This window comes from Argiope bruennichi, chromosome 5 (genome assembly GCF_947563725.1).
Source record: "Argiope bruennichi chromosome 5, qqArgBrue1.1, whole genome shotgun sequence".
Classification (NCBI taxonomy): Eukaryota; Metazoa; Arthropoda; class Arachnida; order Araneae; family Araneidae; genus Argiope; species Argiope bruennichi.
In genome coordinates this window covers 92,689,380-92,709,326 of record NC_079155.1, presented here as the reverse complement: position 1 = coordinate 92,709,326, position 19,947 = coordinate 92,689,380, and the positions used below count along the sequence as shown (strand labels likewise).

The 19,947-nt window shown below is 26.3% G+C and overlaps 1 protein-coding gene across 2 annotated transcripts; it reads right to left on the bottom strand.

Annotated features, from left to right (window-relative positions):
* Window positions 1–3,227: 3,227 nt before the first annotated feature.
* LOC129969314 (DNA primase large subunit-like) lies at window positions 3,228–19,906 on the bottom strand. Of its 2 annotated transcripts, none has more exons than XM_056083831.1 (13): window positions 19,870–19,906; window positions 18,340–18,520; window positions 15,647–15,759; window positions 12,798–12,892; window positions 11,037–11,157; window positions 10,509–10,601; window positions 10,230–10,367; window positions 9,532–9,678; window positions 9,008–9,190; window positions 8,130–8,256; window positions 6,613–6,695; window positions 3,830–3,989; window positions 3,228–3,611 (listed from the first exon to the last, which is right to left on the bottom strand). In XM_056083831.1, the coding sequence occupies exons 2-13, from the start codon at window positions 18,491–18,493 to the stop codon at window positions 3,484–3,486; spliced, it is 1,542 nt and encodes a 513-aa protein (XP_055939806.1). In that variant the 5' UTR covers window positions 18,494–18,520; window positions 19,870–19,906; the 3' UTR covers window positions 3,228–3,483. The 2 variants fall into 2 exon arrangements, with proteins under 2 accessions (XP_055939806.1, XP_055939805.1); XM_056083830.1 differs by lacking the exon at window positions 19,870–19,906 and adding an exon at window positions 19,653–19,723.
* Between the last annotated feature and the right edge of the window lie 41 nt (window positions 19,907–19,947).

Genomic DNA, 19,947 nt, shown 5'->3' with positions numbered 1-19,947 from the left:
CTTTTCATTTTTGAGTTATTATGTGTACATGTTTCTGAAAGTACAGACCGACAGACGATCAACCCATTATTCGATTTGCTCAATATTTGGGAGGTGTCTGTCTACGCTATAGATGTTAAAATTTTGTACCGAAATTTACATCTTATACATCTAGCTCTCTTCGTTTTAGAATTATCAAGTTGATTTATGTTCGAACAGCTGGGCAGACAGACGTCCTCTAAACGGAATTTTCCTCAAAATTTGATAGAAATCTATATATTTGACTTAAAGACCGTATACCAAGTTTTATCTGTGTACCTCAAAGCCTGTACCTCAAAGCCAAGTTTTATCTGTGTACCTCAGACATATAAACAAGCATTTTCCAAAAATGTGTTCTAAAATGAACTTAAGAGAGTTTTAAAACGTGAAGATTCATCAAAATCTCGAGTAATAAAAGTTTTTTTTTTTAAAAAAATGCAGGTTCGAAATCTGATTTTTAGTCACAGTATTTCAAAGGAAAATTTTGGACTTAAAAAAAAAAAAAAGATAAACATATAAGTAGTTGCTTAGTAGACAATAATTAATCATACCATTCTGGTATTCTAAGGATCTTAAATATTCCTTTAATTTTACATATCCAACTTTTTATTTAAACATTTTTAATTTATTAAATGCAAAATTTCTGGAATTTGTATTCTGTGTTTAAAAATAAATGACTGCTGATTCACAGAAATGTTCCCAATGTATATAAATTGAGCGACTCCTTCTAAAAGAAAATGGTTTTCTTTTTACAAATTATTTCAGTGAGAATTACAAGTTTAAATAAAGTGGAACATCGGATGATCATTACTTACATTATCATTTTGTTCAAGTGCAATACAAGTTAGAGCATTACAGTTCATCATATTTTACGTCAAATATAAAATTATTTTCTTGTCATTCAATATCTATTAGCGCATTGTATCACACAGTGCTGTAACATTGATCCTTTTTTTTTTCTCCAAGGTGAGCAAACAATCTCAGAATTAAATTGATACTGTACATTTGAAATAATCCAGGTGAGCATCGATTCCATTGCTCGCTAGTTATAAAAGTGAAGCATCCAAAGAGGAAATATTGTAATTGCCGGCGCCATATTTGATCTCAAGATTTTGCGATTTTCTTTTAAACCTCTCCGAGTGGGAGGGATGTATTTCTAGAATAATGTGACTTTTGAATGAAATAAACCGTACAAGCTAGATTAATGAAATTGGGAATATAATTTTTACAGAAATATTATAAATTTGTACCAACTTTTGAACGATGGTTATTAAAAAAAGTCTGTTCAACCATTAATATGAGAACATAATATCTCAAAACTGCAATGATCTATACGGTTGTAATTTAGCAATCTGTTTTATCATTTGAATTGTAGATTTGCCACAAATTTTGGACCACATTTATTTAAAGATCTATTTTGGTTTATTCATGTGCATGTAAAAATGATATCTTAAAAAGAAAAGAAAACTAAACATGTTAGAAGAATGAGCTCCAGCATGCCATTTTTATGCCTCTATTTTAAAATCAGTCGATCAAGAGAAAGTACTATGTATGCTTGATTTTAGTCTCTAAATGATAAACACAAAAACGGATCATATAGGTATGGCTGATACAATTGTCGAGAATTAACTTTTAAGGGCTAAATAAATAAAACATGAAAAGTATGGATAGGTTATGACTTATTTCACTCTGATAAAGAATCTATAAAATTTAAGTAGCCTAATAAGGTGAACATTGCTTAAAATAATTTTTTTTAAATGTAAGACTAATCTTTTTTTTAGCCCAATCATATTTTTAAGTTGATTTTACTTTCTTAATTGAATCAATTTCTTCTTTCATATAAATATAAAATTGAGTAAAAGTCATTTTGAAATTATGAGAAATAAAATTTCCTTACAGTGTTTCTTTTTTGTACGATAATTAATAAATTGTCATTAAGGAGAATATTCTCTCCACATTTCCATTGTGATTGGAGTGGCAAATAGGGATTTGTACAGCTTTATTAGAAATGAGTTTTGGTCAATGTACTTAGAATCTAAAAACAACTCTTCCATTTACTCAATTTTATAATTGCTTCTCAGATTTAGTTTTACTATAGATTATCTTTTAGATATGCTTCCTAGTTCAATAAAACTACCATGTTTCAATATTGATGTTTCATGTTTGTAAACATGCAATACGTTTTATTTCTTCCCATTTAGTGAGAACACAGAATAGATAGTAATACAAGACTAAACAGTGAAATCATTATAGTGGCAGTCCCTTTATATTGGACATAGGGTAACTCTACATATAAGGAAAATCGAGGAAGAACACTTTTCTAAGTCTATTATGCCTATTTTGCGAATAGAATGTCTTTTTGTTACAGATTTCAATAATCAGATATTCGTTCAAAAAATAAGATGCAAGCAGTTTCAGTTTCATTACTGTCCCATTTTTAAAGGAACACTAGGGCTATTTTGAACCACAAGCAGATGACGAGGACGACACCTGAGCTGTCGCTCACTCCCCAAACATCCACGCCATATCAGCGGGAGGATGTTTGGACCCAACGGTTCTTTGGTGGAATCAGGTCTTAACTTGCTTAGTAAAATATATTTCCTAACTAACAATTTTTTCTTAAAAAAAATATCATTCATAAAATAAACAAACAAAACAAATAATTATATTAATGAAAATGTAGCCTTAAAAAAATAATTTAAAAAAAAAAAGAAAACTATAATTAATGAAATTCAGGACAATGCACATCCTACGTATGCATGCAAGACAATTTTAATCCACTTAAAATAAATTTGCAATGCATTATACGTTTTATAAGAAACAAATAATCATGAGCATAGAAATAAGGTCTTACATAAAATAACAGTCATTATAATAATAGCCAGATTATGTATAATAGTGGAAGAAATTAAAATGCAGATATTACATTTTGTGAGTCTTTTAATATAAAATTTCTATTTCAATGGGTTTTTTTCTTTGTTACTAGCAGACTTTTTGTATTACAATATATTTATCGATCATGATAGTTTGAATTTTACTAATAGATGAGGCTATTGATGAATATAATAATATAAAAATTATTAAATTAAACAGACAGTGCATGTATGATATATTTTACTATATTTTTATTAAATACTACATAAATACAAACAATTTACAAAATAATGACATATATTAAGAGAATAATGAAGTTGAAAAAAAGTCCCAAAACTAATGAAATAACACATGTACATTTTTCAAAATGGTCTGAATTATTTTTGTTTTTCTTTTTTCATTCCCCCACATTTAAGAAGAAAATGTAAAATAAATAAGCATAAGCAAAAACTGAATATATACAAATATTTAATTTGTTTTCTTTAACTTTAAAAATGCCATTTTTTTTTTTTTTTTTTTTTTTTTATGGATACAATTTTAATTGAAATCCTTTTCCTTAAAAATGCACTAAGCTTATCCATTTGGAAAGTTTTATTTTATTCCTTCCAAACAACTTAAAACATCTTCCATATCATCCATTTGCTCAAAGTTATCTTCCAATTCAGAACTGGATTTCTGAGATGAGATACTGGATAGAGATCTTGGAACAGGTTTCGTAACTGAAAAAGATAAATAATTTTTTAAAAAATTGAAATAAATAAAAGTAGCATGAAAAAATTGACAGCTTTGTTTAGATAAAGTAGCAAATAAAGAGGGTAAAAAAAAAACTTATTGAATAACAAAATTGAAGACAGTTGAACAATATATTATACCACAATAAAGATTGTTTGTAAAAAAGAACTATATTTTGTTAAATATACTGAAATACATTCAATACCTTTGGTATTTTTCACCACTCCAGTTAATAGTTTTTGACTCTCTTCAAAATACTGGTTTGGATGACTGATACCTTGATCCACAGTAGTTTCATTATGAGTTGCTTCAAAAAATCTAGTACAGGCAATTTGATAATGACCTCTTAAAGATAAATCTAATATCTAAAATTAATAAAAGCATTCATTTAATAAATATCACAAAAGAATCCCATATTTAAAAGTTCAATATTAATTGTATTAATGTGTCATTACTATTTTCCTTCATAAACAATTATGTACAAAATGAACCATGAAAACAAATACAAAATAAATATAACATATAGCAAACAAAAGTACTTTTTATTACTTGAACAAAAATCTCTGAATAAAAATTTGAGAATTGAAATCATAATATTTTTCTATTTATACTACCATTTGGAAGCTGTGCATATTTCTTATATCAATTTAACACACCTTCGAAAGTTAATAAAAACCAATTCCTTCAGAAATATTTTTAAACAGCATAAAACAACAATTTGAAATCAAGATCTAATAAGTATACAATTCAATTCTTTATTACACCTCATGCCATTTTTATAATAGGTTTATCTATGTAAAACATTAGAAGGGTAAGTTATCTATCTTTTTATATGTAATTGATTAGAAAAGAAAACACACAGACAAAAAAAAAAAAAAAAAAAGAAATAATTTGCAGGAAGTCTTTCAAAATTATTTTTTTCTTGTAAATAGTTCAAGATATTCAGTAATGTACTGAAGCAATATCCCCCTCCCCATAAACTTCCTTTGCCTAAATAATTAAGAAATTTGTTTGTAAAATTAGTTAAACAAAGATTAACAGCATAAATGATAAAATTGTATTTTTTTATATAAATATGCAGTCGTATGAAAAATAATAATAAAACTGGCAGCTTATTAAAAATCAAAACAAAAATGTATTTTTAGCAGGATTATATCCAGTTCAAGTATTATAATTTAAAGCTGAAAAAAATTGTAAGTCGTCAATTCTTTAATACTGTGTAAAACTAGTACATTAGTGATTGGGAAGTATATATGCCAGAGGCTCCAGTCATTGGGGGGGGGGAGATAAGCATGAAGACAAAACAATGTTTTGTCGCTTTTCAACGTAAAATATAATGACAGGGCGAAAAAACAATCCGAGGTACCATTTAGATTGTCTGCATCATTTGTGACGAATGGGAGCGAAGAAGTAACAATTTGTCTAATGCGTCGATTACCTTTATTACATCATTCCGTCAAAAATGAAACTTCAACTAATACTTGGTTTGAATATTTTGATAGATGAGTCCAACTATAAACACATTATTATAAAGTTACAAATTTTATTAAGTTAAGGAATTTATAAAGTTAAAAATTATGGAACAGGGGAAAAGAAGAAAGTTTTCAATCAAGTACTACTCACAAATGAAATAAATGAAATTATGCAAACTCATTCCATATCTCTTAGGAATGTTACTTTTAAAAAATGTTGCTAAAGCAAAACTCATTAGCACCAACAGTGATTATAACAACTGTTGGACGAAATCTTCTGACCCTAAGGGTATGGCACAAAAAGGGAAGGGATTTTATGAGGTAATTAGGGTCCAACTGGAAAGTTTAGGTGGGGAACCGAAATCCAAACTCGTAGCTGGTACAGCAGTTGTACCAACCCATTAAGAAAGGCAAAAAAGAAAAAAAGAAAAAAAAAAAGTCTTGTACAACAGTTGAACCACCTGTAAGCTAAAGGTTAATCAATATTTATACTAAATGAATTTTTCAGAACAAACTTTTTATTTCTCATCACATCAAATTGATTTAGGTTCTTATCCAAAATCTAACTCCCCTCCCCCCATCTTTTTCTTGATAATCATTTCTCTAAACAATATATCATGTACTTTGATCTCTCATTTAATAATTATCAATCTTTCTCCAGTGTAAGACTAAATCAGTATCAGAAGAAAAATCTACTGTTTTCTAATTTAGATATTTTTCTTTCTTCTTTTTTGTATTATAAAATAAAATCTGTGGATTAAAAATCAATAATATTTAGATATCTCCTATTTTGTTTTTCTTGATCCTAAATATTGCTTTTGTGTAAATAAAATATTTTGAATATATAAGGTGAAGCTTCGTTCCATATTAACATGTATAAGAAATAGAACTTATAATATCTGAATATGTATTTTCAATATTGAAGGATTTCTAAGACTGTCACATCATACTGACACATTTTAGAGAAATAAAATTTGTATTTTAAATTGACAACTGTTGGGTGCAACTTGTCCTCCTACCATAAAGAAATCAATCTTGGCACTCAATTACAATATATTTTTGCTTCAAAACTGTTAAAAAAAATTTAAGATGATAATACAAGTGTGTTAAATTAACAGACCAATGATTTATTAAAAAAAAAAAAAAAAAGTGATCAATTGCCTATTTCTCTGTTTGTATTATGTCAGCATTATTATCGTTCTCAAAAACTGAGATCAAAGAACTGGTAGACACATAACTTTTGAAAGTAAATGCACACACATGCACACTTTCAAACATATAAGAAACAGTAACACGCACATGTATGCACTGATATATAACAGAAGACAGATATTGAAATTAACACAAACTTACAAACAAATAGTTTATGTAACTCAAGCTACAAAATCCTATTAAGATTATTTAATTAAATTTATTTTTTTCATTTAGAAAATAGAAAAATGAAAACAAACATTTTTTAAGAACTTCCTTCATAACTTTTTCAGAAACATGATCATATATATCCATATAAACTTACATTGTCTACTGCAGAGCTACTTATATGTAAACCTTGAAGTCTCTGTTTTAAATGACTTTGATCAGAATGTTTGAAAGGACAACCTGAAAATACCAAAATTTAATAAATAGGTAATAAAGGCAACTACAAAAAACAAAGTATAAAAGTTTGTTGTTGTTTCTTATGGCACTTGTCACGGACAAGCCCGCTGTTATGAAGACAGTAATTTTAAGCCAGAGGGGGAGTGTCTCTTGTTTTTATAGTAGTGCCAACTAGGGCCAAGAGTAGACATCACTCATTCGCTTGCACAACCCCTTTTTACAGGAGGGTACATTCACACATCTTACAGATAGAACAAACATGCCAAACCCGGGACGTCTAGATCATGGAGAAGACGCGCTACCCCTATGCCAGGGCGCCGGCTTATAAAAGTTTAATTTTATCTATTGCACCATAATTTTTTTTAACCAGTTTAATACCCAATGCATTTGCAACAAAATTCCACAATAAGTTTATATAAAATAGAATCTATTTTTGTATATGTATTTATCATAGTAACAAACATGAAAAATAATTTCTCCATTATTATTTTACGAAACAACAAAAAAATTACTTAAAATTTTCCATCCATTTCTATTAGAAAAATTTTACAGTAATCACAAAGGTGGAAAATATTTAAGAAAAAAAATAAAAGAAATAAGTAATTGCTTGTTAATTGAAAGGAAAGCCAAATAAAAAAGTTTTTTTAGCAAATTTTATTAAATTTTTTAAATTGTATGATTTTCCAATCTATACTTATTTACAAATATTTTTCTAAACAGCTATACTTAGAGCTACAACCTATGGTTTAAGAAACACTGCAATAGAGAAACATTACCAAAAGAAACTTCAGATATAATACAATACATTTTCCTTTACATGTTTTTGAATAATTAAAAGAGCATTATTGAAAGAATTAATTAATTTAAAATTTCATTGATAGGGGAAATTATTTCCATTTCTTTAAGTATTTTTACATAATCTCACCATACATTTATTATTTAACAATTTTATATTTCATTCTCAGTATGTTAATAAATTTAAAATTTAAATAATTTAATATCAATATCTAACACAAATTACAACATGCATATCTCTAATTACATAATTTTGAACTTATGGTACAATCCATAATATAAAAAAGATATAAAAATGGCTAATAAATGCAAAATGGCTTTGTAATGCATAAATCACTTCAACTCTGTTTTACTCTTTAGATACAATAAACTGTTTTGTTCATTTTAACTTCAAGCCGAAAAATGAAATATTACTGTTAATTATACTATTTTTATTTAAAAAATTATTAATTGGTTCATATTATTAAAATATGAAAGAAATTACTAAATTTCCAAAATGAATACAAGTAAAAACTAAGCAGAGGTGCAATAAGCTAAATCAGATTAATTTTGAATCCTCCAATAGCCCACATTTTAATTAGACCTGTAGTGAGAACTTCTACTGACAACTTAGAAAATAAAGATATTTAAAAATTTACATACCATGATGTTCACCAGGACCAGGGGCATTTGATGTGATGATTTTCATACAGCTATAAGGAGAAAAGTTTGCTCGCTTTCCTTCCTTACCATAATTATATCGGATATTGTAAGTATATTGCTTATCAAACTGGAAAAAAAAAAAAAAAAACTTTCATTTTTAATTCTAAAGTAAAATTTTTTGCTTGTATTAACATAAATATTTTTTTTGTTGCCAAAATATAAATACATAATATAATACTTTAGCCTGTGTCTTTGAACAAAATTTTACAACTCCAAAATTTTAAACAAAAGATACAAACTTTAGAAGTAAAATAAATAATTGGTAAATGGAAAATGAGAGTAAAATAATAGTCAAAACCAATTGCTTTTTCAGAATGTAATGAATTAGCTCTTCATCACCTTCTGTTCAAGTGGGGAGGAGGGGGGGGGAGAGACTTCTAAATATATTCAATGATAAACTTTTTCAGAGTTTACATATACCCTAACATTCTAGAAGAGCAAGAATCACTACAATTTACTATATAAGAAAATGGCTACCATGATTAACAAAATTATTTTAGAAGATTGGGAAAAGATGGCCTTGTCCCAACTTTAAATAAAAAAAAATTTTAAGTCTAAGTTTAAGAATAAATAAAAATTAACATGTCAGTAATATTAGATTAATATCACAGAAGATATTAACAGATAAAATTTTTCTCCTTACTTCATCAGAAAGATATTATGTAAGCCCTAAAAAAACATTTGGAATTCACTATATTTAAAACCATGATTTTTTTTTGAAATTCTAAAACACATATGATAGTCTATTTATCAAATATTAAATTTCTATGTATTAAAATACATGAAAAAATATTAAATTGAGGGGGAATAGAACCTACCTTATCAACATCCATAACTTTTGTAAATTCCTCTCTCCAAAATCTTAAAGCATCGTCCAGAGACAAGCCAATACCTTTGAGAAAAAGGCCATACTGAAGCCTTCCATTATATTTCAAATGATGATTCTTTCGTAATGTGTCATGCAAGTTTCGCATACACAATGGAAATGATGTTTTAGAAAGCTAAAAGAAAAACAAAAATACATTTTAAGATGGTAACAGTACAAATAGAATAATTACAAATTAATGTAGCTTAAGTCATTAAAAGTCTTCAAATTTTTTTTTAACATTAGATCAGTTACAACTTATTTGGCCAACCTAAATTTTCAATGATAGATAGAAAACAAAAAGTTTATAGAAAAAAATTGCCCATAGCACTTTATTTATTTATTTTTAAATACAGAATATATATATGTTAACTTCCATATTTTCATATTGTTTCACTTTCACATTATGAGCATTTTTGTTTTAGTATTTAAATATTGTACTTGTGATTTACAGTTTAAATATGAATTAATACTTACATTATCAATCTGATCAGGAGTTACATCTCCTGTGAAATTCGGTTTTTTATTTGCATAATCAGTGCCAATATATCGCTGATGCAAAGTACTTAACATACTAATAAGGCGTGTATCTTCTTCTAATTGTGGTAATGCTCGTGAAGTTATCTACATGGGAAAGAGAAACGGATAGAAATAATTAAAATAGTAACAAAAATAAATAATTAAAATTAAAGGCAAATAAAAAAACTCCTAAATATTAAAAGCTCCTGTTCAAAAATTTAATTACATCAGTAATTAATCATTTAAAAAAATTTTTAAAAAAAAACTTATTTTTCAAAGGTATTTAATTCCAAAGGAAAGAAATTTAAATTGCTGATATGAATTAAAACAAAATATTAGAAGATAAAGGTTAAAGTCATATAAATAATATCAAATGCTTATAAAATGTGCATAATGTTTTTAAGTAAAAAAACTGCAGATATAAAAACATATAAAATATGAATTTACTAATACATTAGCTTCAAATATCCATAAAAAATTATTTTTTACTAATCATTTTCTTCCTAAATTATATATTCTATTAAAATATTTATAGGGAAAGAATTTTGGTATATTAATTATATATGTGATTATCCTCCAAAGAAAACTTAATTTTTCACATTTAAAGTCATAAAAAGCAATTTTACATTTTAATAATTTTTAAATAATTAGCTTACTGCTAAGGCATGAGACAAATGAGATCGGTAAGCTGATAATACAGTTATAATCAAATCATCTTCAGGAATATATGCATGGCCTTTTTCCAAGAATACCTTTCGATTTTTGACTAAATCTAGAACTTCAATGAATGGTACCTGGAGAAACAGAAAATGCAGAATTTTAAAGTGAGATATTTGTTTCCCAATTTATAAAAAACACAATACTTCAATCAATTAAATTTTTTTAAAAACTCAAAACTGCAAATATTACTCATTTACAAGATAAAGGACACATACCTTATAAAATTTTACAGCATTTACTTTTTGAATGGAATGGTTAAATCCAAGATATAAAAAATTTTTCAATCGCTCTCTTTCTTCATCTTCAATCTGAAACAGAAGATATGACTAAATCATTCCCAGCAAGCAGGCTTAAATCTTATATTACATTACATTACATTACAGAATATATACAAAGGTATTTTTTTTATTTCTAATATTAGATTTAGTTTAGTTTTTATTAATTTAGTTTACTATTATAAAAATATTTCTTAAGAACCTTTCATTAAGCTAGTATATGCAAGCAATAAAATAAACTGAATATATAATATTTGCATTTAATCTAATCCATATAATAATAATATATAAAACAAAATATATTTTTATATATTCACAATTTCTAAATAATTTCATAATTTATTTAAGCTTTACAGTCAATTAAATAAAAAAGAAATGAAATAAGAATTACAAAAATATTTATAAATGATGACAAATTATCATTAAATACTGATTTGTTTTCAAATGATTATAGAGCAGTATGCTTACCGGTTCATAATTCAGATTATTTTCTTTCATAAAAGCATTCCTTGCTTGAGTTGTTTCAATAGTAAAACGAAGTTTGAATAGATCAACTTCTTGTGTTATGAACCATCGACGTAGATCTTCCCTAAAACAAGAAAGGAATAAATAAATAGATTCTTAATAATGACTTTATTTTCAGTTTTCATTCAAAAAATGTTTGTTTAAAAAACAATTATATAATGCTCAGAGTTTATAAATGCACTTTCTTCATTATCTTAAAATAACAATAACAACCACCTATTAATTTTCACACATTTTTAAAAGTACCCAAAATTCTATTCATACCAAAATGCTTTGATATTAAAATATTTTAGCCATTTGATAACACATTAATAAAGACAGGAACTAGTAATATCATAGTTAAAAAAAGTACTAAAAATATTGCATTTGTATTATTCTTTAATCCTTCAGAACACCTCTCCCCCATCTTTTTTAATCCATGTCAGGCACTTACTCCTTACCATATTAGCTACTTGTATAAAAATAAAATATGATCCGAATTTTTTCATGTAAATATGATCTAATTAAGACATAAATGCCATTTTTAATTTAAAAAGAAATTGAACTTGGTCCCTTTTTTCCATACTTTTTCTGCATTCATTCATCTTTCTCCCATTCCATTAATATAAAATTTATTATTTTTAATGTTAATATATTTTTTCTGTTTAAAAATATTGTAAGAATAAGAAAATCTATATTTTATATATAATTTAAATTTGAAATTTTTTGAAAAAAGAAGTTTAAACATACAACTTAGAAGATTCATAACTTTTGTCTTTCACTTTTATATACATAATTAAAAAATACTTTTATCATTTCTCATTCAGAATAAAATGAGTTGTTAACATAAATTTCAAGACGATTTATTCATATAATAAGAGAATGCATTTTATATGAAGATTTGCTATTTTTTCATGAGCAGGGAAAGACTCAATCAGATTTTCTAGAGTATTTAGAATCTGAATTTTGTTCAAATTCTATATACTGATCACATTCCAAATTTGCATCGATATTTGCACATATGAGCTATCATCATTCTGGCTATCAATAAAAACACTTGCCAGTAGATATCTGAATCTATGCTGTCATAGCCACAATATTAAAAGAATTTGAAATACAGGTGCAAGCAGGGATCATTTTGACCTGAAGCCTCCTGAAAAAAAAAAAGTAGTATATACTGTTTCATTGGTTTCTGCTATTCTAATCTTCTTCTTCTAGCCCCCCCCCCCTCCCATGAAGATATAGGAAGTAACAGGTATACACTTTTATAAAGTCCTAGAATTTTTAAACAAGAGAGAAGGGATAGGGTAAAAAAACCCAATGCATTTGCTGACATTTAAGATTTTTGAAAAGAGTAAGAGATATATATATAAATGCAATACTGAATTTCTTTTTACAGAACTAGCAAAATTTTCAACAGTACTTTGTAGTAAATAGTTTACATTATAAAATAAAAGCTATTATTTATAATGGTATAAAACTTTTATTTGACACAGAATGTATACCTTACAGGCAATAAACTTTGATACACATTGATTATCTTTCTAGAACATGGATATAGTTAACTTTGGTTCTTTATGCTTATAAACATAAATTGCACAAAAACATAAAAAATGAACCTTTCCTGATATTTAAAAACAAATAATTGATTTTATAATTATCTTTAAATTTCTAATATAATGCAACAGTGACAAGTAACTAAGATAAATCACAATCATTTCTCACCTTCGACAATAGGCTAAACGAAGAATGAAATGGGAAATGTGATCTCGTCTCCTAAATTCACATTTTTCTTTATTTGCTATATCTATAGGCAACGTCTAAAAAAAAAAAAAAGGTGATTTAAATATTACTAGAATATTGCGAAAAAAAAATGCATATAAAGAAGGAGATATTTACACAATTCAGCAGTTGGATTATGAATTATGATTAATGTTTATGTAATATCATCAAAGGGGAAAAAAATATAGACAAACAATGTTTTCAAGACAGTTTTAGTACAATCCCAATACGCCACAATCGGAAAAAAAAAATCCTCTTTATCAGAAAGCATGGACTGTGAATAATGAAGTGTCTATTTATTTCTTTTAGAATAAAGAAAGATCCATACAATTTAATATATTCTGATTGCACAGCAATCTGAAATAATTTTGATCATTCATTCAAAGTTCAATAATTTGGTTGTTTTAATGAAAATTTATGTTTTAACAACAAATATAAAAATCAAAATAATAATAATAATAAATGCTATAACAATAGAAAATACACCAAGAAACTTTTAGACTACTGATCTCGTGTAATTAAGAATAAAACACACACATATTATAAAATCATTTTTAAGTCTACATAAAATATATGACAAAGAGGAGATATTTTTTTCTTGACAGTTTGTTCCTGACTGCAAAAATGATAAGTTCTGAATCATGATAATTATCTAACAATATTCATATATCCTATTATTTTTCTAAACTGTCCTTTAACTGATTTAAAATTTCTTAGTTTAACTTTAAAACATGTTTATTTATCAAATTTATGTCTGTAAGCAAATATATTAAGCACTTTTGAAAATGATTTATGACATTCAGGGTGATTATAATTAATGCTGAACTTTTAAAAGGCATCAAGAATGATCTACTGGTCAGCATGATTTAATATTTCACTCTGAATATACTTGAAGTAATGAGAATTTATTTTAAAAAAGAAAAGAAAATTCTAAAATTGATCGATAGATAGCACTGTACTCATCATAAGATGCAAAAAAACAATTAATTTAAAACATGTTAATTTTACGATGTTAATAAAAAAGATGTGGCATGTTCACCGTCCATTACATTTAAGTTAAAAGGCGAGAAACCTACAATTCCCATTATTTTGCATCTGAGAAGGTAGTTATGATTCTATCATTGAAGGACTGAGCTTTACCTTGTGGAGCTTTTTACAAGAATGTGACTATGCACCAACTGCAATGAAGAATTTCTGTATATTAAAGAGCTTAAGCAACAGCCCTAATCCGACAATTGAATTCGGTCTGAAGAAGATGATTGATAAATTGAAAGAAATGGGAAGAAAACAATTATTTTGATTCATTGGATACTGGTATAGTGGATTGTGATACTGATAGTATGGTATCACAAGAAGCATCAAGCTTCCCTGTGCTTTGGGAACATCCGATGCACAGGGAATTTCCTGAACTTTAGACATGTCTGCCGGGATGGTTCATAAAATTTCACAAAACATCCTGCAATGCGAATCATTAAAAATTATGCAAATTCAGGAGTTGCCTCTTACCAGCCTACCAAAAAAAGACGTTTTTGTTTTGGAATTTTTCACTTGAATGTTAGTGGACAACAAAAGATCATGAAATATTTTATGGGCAACCAAAGCCCATTTCCATCTCCAAGGTACTATCAACACTTAAATTTGTAGAATATGAACAAGAGAGAATCTTTTCTAAATACAATCATTTCCCCTGCATTCTCAAAAGGTCACTATGTATGATGTAATACATTATGAATAGCTTTCTCCCCAACTTTCTCATTTCAGCACTGCAGCAGTACAGACAGCATAATTTTTATGCAAGATGGTGCTCCCCACGCATTACAACAACAGTGAAGCAGTTGTTGAATCTGCATTACAAAAAAGAAAGAATACCATTCACCATTTCCCAACAGCCTGGCAATCAATTGGCCAGAACCCTAGCAATTTCTGGCTGTGGAGTAACTTAAAAAATGTAGAATACTCTAATCTGTTGTGGAACATGCTGTTTTGAACATTTCTTAAGCAAGCTGTAACATACTTCCTCTTGAAGTTTCATCAGTTTTTGCTTTTTATATGATTTTTATCCTAGAGACAATTAAAAACTCATTTCATTTTAGCTTTTCCTGTGGTTTTTGGCTTAAGGACAACTAAAACAGATTCCCCCCCCTCTATCTTCTATGCCACTATTTTGTCAAAGAGTATGGACTCTGAACAAAGAACGTTAAAACAACATGTCAAATCTTTTAATTAATATCACATGTCAAGGACAGTGACATTTGCCACTTTTTTTTTCTTTCACAAAACAATTTTTATTGCTTCATATATATTCATATAAAATATCAGTGACCAGCAACTTGAAAGTGCAGTTTAAAATTATCTTGTGCATATTACATTAGTGCAAAAAAAACAAACATAAGATATAAAAAAAGATGAAAAAAAAATGTGTATAAATTGGCCAAGCACCGATTTTGTATTGTATATACAGCAACACTTTCAACATAAATTGTAGGATATAAGCATCACTCATGCAAGTTTGTAAAATGCATGAAACAATAAATATCGTTTTTTTCCTAGTTATTGTTCTTGCAGAAGCATATTACATATGTCTGATGAATTGTGTAGAGTTTTTTTCACTTTTTTCCCTCTCTTTTGATTTACATAATGGAACACAAATTTCTACTGTCTTCAGATAAATGAATAAAAAAATTCTTAATAATCAATGACCAAAAATTACATTCATCTGAAAATTTACCATCATGAAGCAATAATAAAATACAATCAATAAACAATATAAGTATATTATGAAAAATACTTACTATTTTGCAGTAACTACTCAAATTTTGCTTTTTAAGTTCACTAAATATCATATCTTTATATTCTTGAGAATTTTTATTAAATTTAGCACCTGCACGTTCGATTAGTCGTAAAACTGTAAAAGAAAAGTAGAATCACTAATTGAAATAATTTTCAAAGAACCTGAATCTGCCCTTGGCAAAAAAATAAAAATAAAAATTAACAAAAACTATTTTGTAAAAGAAATAATAATTCAATATTTTGCACATAAGAAACTATATAGCACAACAATTTCAGATTCACTACATCTGAACACAAGATATGCGAAAAGTAAGTTAAGATACTCAAGTTGTATGCATACAAATAAATTAACCTTTCTACAAAGGTAGAATAGCAGATATTTTTCTTTTATTATTAAAGAACAATCTATTTTAATAAAATGTAGCATTGCTTAAAAATAGTCTTATCACTATTTTTAAACAATGCTACTGTTTTGCTAAATTGCTAAAGGACTATTGTTGCTATTGTTTTGCTAAAGAACTTAATACAATATAAAAATAAATAAATAATAATAATAAAAAAGACCACTGAATAAAATACTGTATAGTTTAAGGATAATTTCCCCACAATTTTTCAAATTGGACAAGGCAAGATATATCAATTTTAGGAAATTATGAATTGTTTAAAAAATATTATATTTTTATTAATTTTAGTAGATTAGCATTTCCGGCAGTCATATCAACAGAAGTATGACAATCATATAGAACAACTGATAATAAAATAGTCAAAATATTCCAATGTGATAAATTTCAATCATGAATACATTGAGATAAATCCCAAGGTTTTTGTTTAGCTTAGATAACAAAAATCATAAGCTATTCGCTATCTGTCACGATAATTCCCACTGCCAAATATCTTCATTTACAGTAGTCATTATAGGAGCATTTTACCATATGATGTCCATTTCATCATTATTTCCTTTAGTTTTGGGAAACCAATTATTAGAACATCTAAAGTTTTAAAAATATCAGATATTCTAGTGATAAGTATATAAAAAAAAAAAACACAAAACAAATGGGACAGGCAAACAATTATTCATATGCCTAACAGTTACATAATAAAGAGAGAAAAAAAATTAATTATGAAACATAAAATTCATGCATATAAATAATTAACACCAAATTCTTTGGAGCAAATGCAGAGAAATTCTTCTAGTTAAATATAAAAATGACAGCATAATTAATAGTAATTATTTCATATATTTTATAAAAACTTATTTGTATCCTAAAATCCAGTAAAATGTTCATTACTAAATATGCATGAAACCTTTCAGAAATCCATGTTTATTTACTTTCACAAAAATGTATATTTTCCAAATACAAAACAAATATCTATCATGCAATATATAACGTGTTTTAGAATGTGTATGTTAAGTTACAAATCAAATTTCTAATTATATATATATAAAAAGAAATTTGATTTGTAACTTAACATACACATTATAAAACACGTTTAACTTCACAAAATCTATATACAAAAACAAAAAAAAAAAATCAATTTTTAAAATAATTTATATTGCTCATTCAAGTGGATATCATAGATCTTAGACTAATAGAGAAGTCTAAATAAAATTGTATCTCAAAATTTTATTTTAAATAATGCTTGAAATTAATTCTAACAACAACAAAAAAACAACGTAAAAGATTACTTTCGGTAGTATTCCATATGATTAGGTATTTGTTTTAAAGAAACCTAATTATTACAAAAGAAACACTTTAATTCAAACGCTCATTTCAAATAATAGAACGAAAAATTAACTTTCTTTTTCAATGAATATAAATAATACTTATTAGCAGTAAAAGAACTGTTCTAGGAGGAAAACTATTAAATTATTAACAATTTCATATTCTTGCAATTTTAAGTACTTCCTTTCTTAAATTGGAAGGGCATTTAAAAAAATGTCAAGAATAAAGTTAATAAAAAATAAAATTAAATTTATTTTAAGTAGGAAAAAAGTTAATAAAATTTAAAAGAAGCAAACTCAGTGAATATATATACATATATACATGTAATTATAGCAGAAGTAAAAAGATGAATGATCAGCAGAACTTTTACAGCCTCAAATTGGTAATAAGAATAAAATAAACTCCAAACTTCTGACAGACTCCTCCTACTCGAAATGGACATCTTCCATTTACATTAAATAAAGCAGATAATATATTATGATAAATTTAACAATCCAAAGTTAATATTTCTAGAGTGAAATGCATTCTCCAACCCAAGCTGACAGTGAAAAGATTATTTCTGGTTATGCCTCTATGATAATACATTTATAAAATTCAATATAAAAAAAAAAGTTACAAATAGCATAGACTTTGATTTCTGAACTTAATGAATAAATGCGTGCACACATATGATAAGCAAGCCAACTAACATAGCGAGAATAAGAGTGAATTTGAATTAACATAGCAAGAATGTGAAAATAAGAATTTTAGTGGCATTTTATACAATTTTTTCAAATTTGATATTAAATTTCGAAATATGAGTATACATATTTTTAATATAAAACAATTAATTTTAATTTAATGTAAAATTCTTTTTAATAAATTTATTCCCACGGAAAGTCTTAGAACAAGCAAAGCAACAAAACTTAGACGCAGTGAATAAAAATTTTTTTTAAAAAATGCAATGGATATATTTATAATATAAATTTAACCTTTCAGTCTTTCCAAAGCCAAGTCTTCAAATTCTTCTAAAGTAATGGTATCTGTAGGAGGTTGTTTATAAAATTGCAAGGAATGAAGGTATACAATTCCTTCTTTTTGACCTCTTAACAAAGACTGTCTTTTTGCTTTACCACTGAACTGCATTTTGTAAATGTTCAAATTACAACAAATCTGTAAAAAATTGAAAAATTTCGATATATGTACAAGAAAATAAATATAAAGCATCATAAATTATAGTTACAGAAGGTTGCAATATAAAATATTTTAACTTATTTTCAAATATAAAAAATGCAAGCATTTTTTTCTTTCTATTCTAAATAAACTATAGCAATAAAATGCTTAACTGTAAAAGAATCTGAAAAAAAAAAAAAAAAAAAAAAAATCTGAATCTAAAAGAAGAGCTGCAAAAGTAAAATAAACAAGTTTTGCTTCATTAATATAATACAATATATATAATTATTAGATATTAAAATCCAAGGATACATTTAATAAGTTCATATATAATATTTATGAAATATAAAAGAGATAATCTTCTCAAAGAAGTTTTTGTGATATTCCAGTTTGTTAACCCGGCACAAGCTAAGAATCCGTTCAGGAGCATACGCCGGAAAACAAACCTCATTCCTTCCTTCCTTCTCAAAGAAGTAAAATTTTAGTCATCTCACAAATAAAAAAAATTAAGCTTTCATCTTACCAATTACTTTATCTTAATGTTGTCTCAAAGATGAAAGACCAAAGAGTACAAATAAACTAAGAAACAATCCTTCATCATTCATTTTTATTATATATTTATACAAAATAAATATGATATAAATAATAAAAACATGCATAAGAAGAATCCAAGCACTTAATATGAGTTCCTATATTTTATACAAAAAAATATATTGATTCAAACCAAACTTCGAAATGAAAATTAACTGGAATATTCAATTATTAATTATGAATTGGATTATTCAATTATGTCATTAAAATTAAATAATAATAAATGTCGCAATGAATTTTAAAAATTAGTTTAATCAATAGATAATGGCTGGATACTTGCAATTGTTTCTGATACTAATAAATTAAATGCATCAGATTCTCACAAGACTTAGAAACTCTGCATAATGAAAAATTTATTTAGCAAATTAAGTAGTATGAAATATTCCTGAAATTCTCTCTCTATATATAGAATAATTTTTTTTCATGAAGAAATTCTTCTTTCAGTAATTCTATAATCTTAAATAATTGCAATTTATTTGCATAATCTTAAACAAAAATAAATATCAATATACTTAGAGGAAAATTTAATCTGTATGCTTACTTATCTTGCACCATAAATGGTTTCGCGCCAAATTATATTGAGCGCTTTCAGTTTGTTCTGTTTATAAAAATCATGCTGCCACATTTAAATTGAAATATTATATTTTGAAAAAATAAGTGGAGAAAACTGGCTAATCGTAACCAAATAACAAATAATCTATCAACATTTTAAAAATATGCTCATAATTTTGTATTAATGAAAAATAGGAGTTACATACCTGAAATAATAAAAATTCGTGAATTTACTTACATTTCCACCTTGAATAGATTGTCAAAATATTGCGTCTATTTATATT

Excerpts from the sequence above, each read along its gene's own strand:
- LOC129969314 (XM_056083831.1), bottom strand. The coding sequence starts at position 18,493 with ATGCAGTTCAGTGGTAAAGCAAAAAGACAGTCTTTGTTAAGAGGTCAA. Across the intron at positions 15,760-18,339 it reads GGCTTTGGAAAGACTGAAAG|TTTTACGACTAATCGAACGT; the intron begins GTTAAATTTATA and ends TTTCTTTTACAG. Across the intron at positions 12,893-15,646 it reads TGAGTAGTTACTGCAAAATA|ACGTTGCCTATAGATATAGC; the intron begins GTAAGTATTTTT and ends TTTTTTTTTTAG.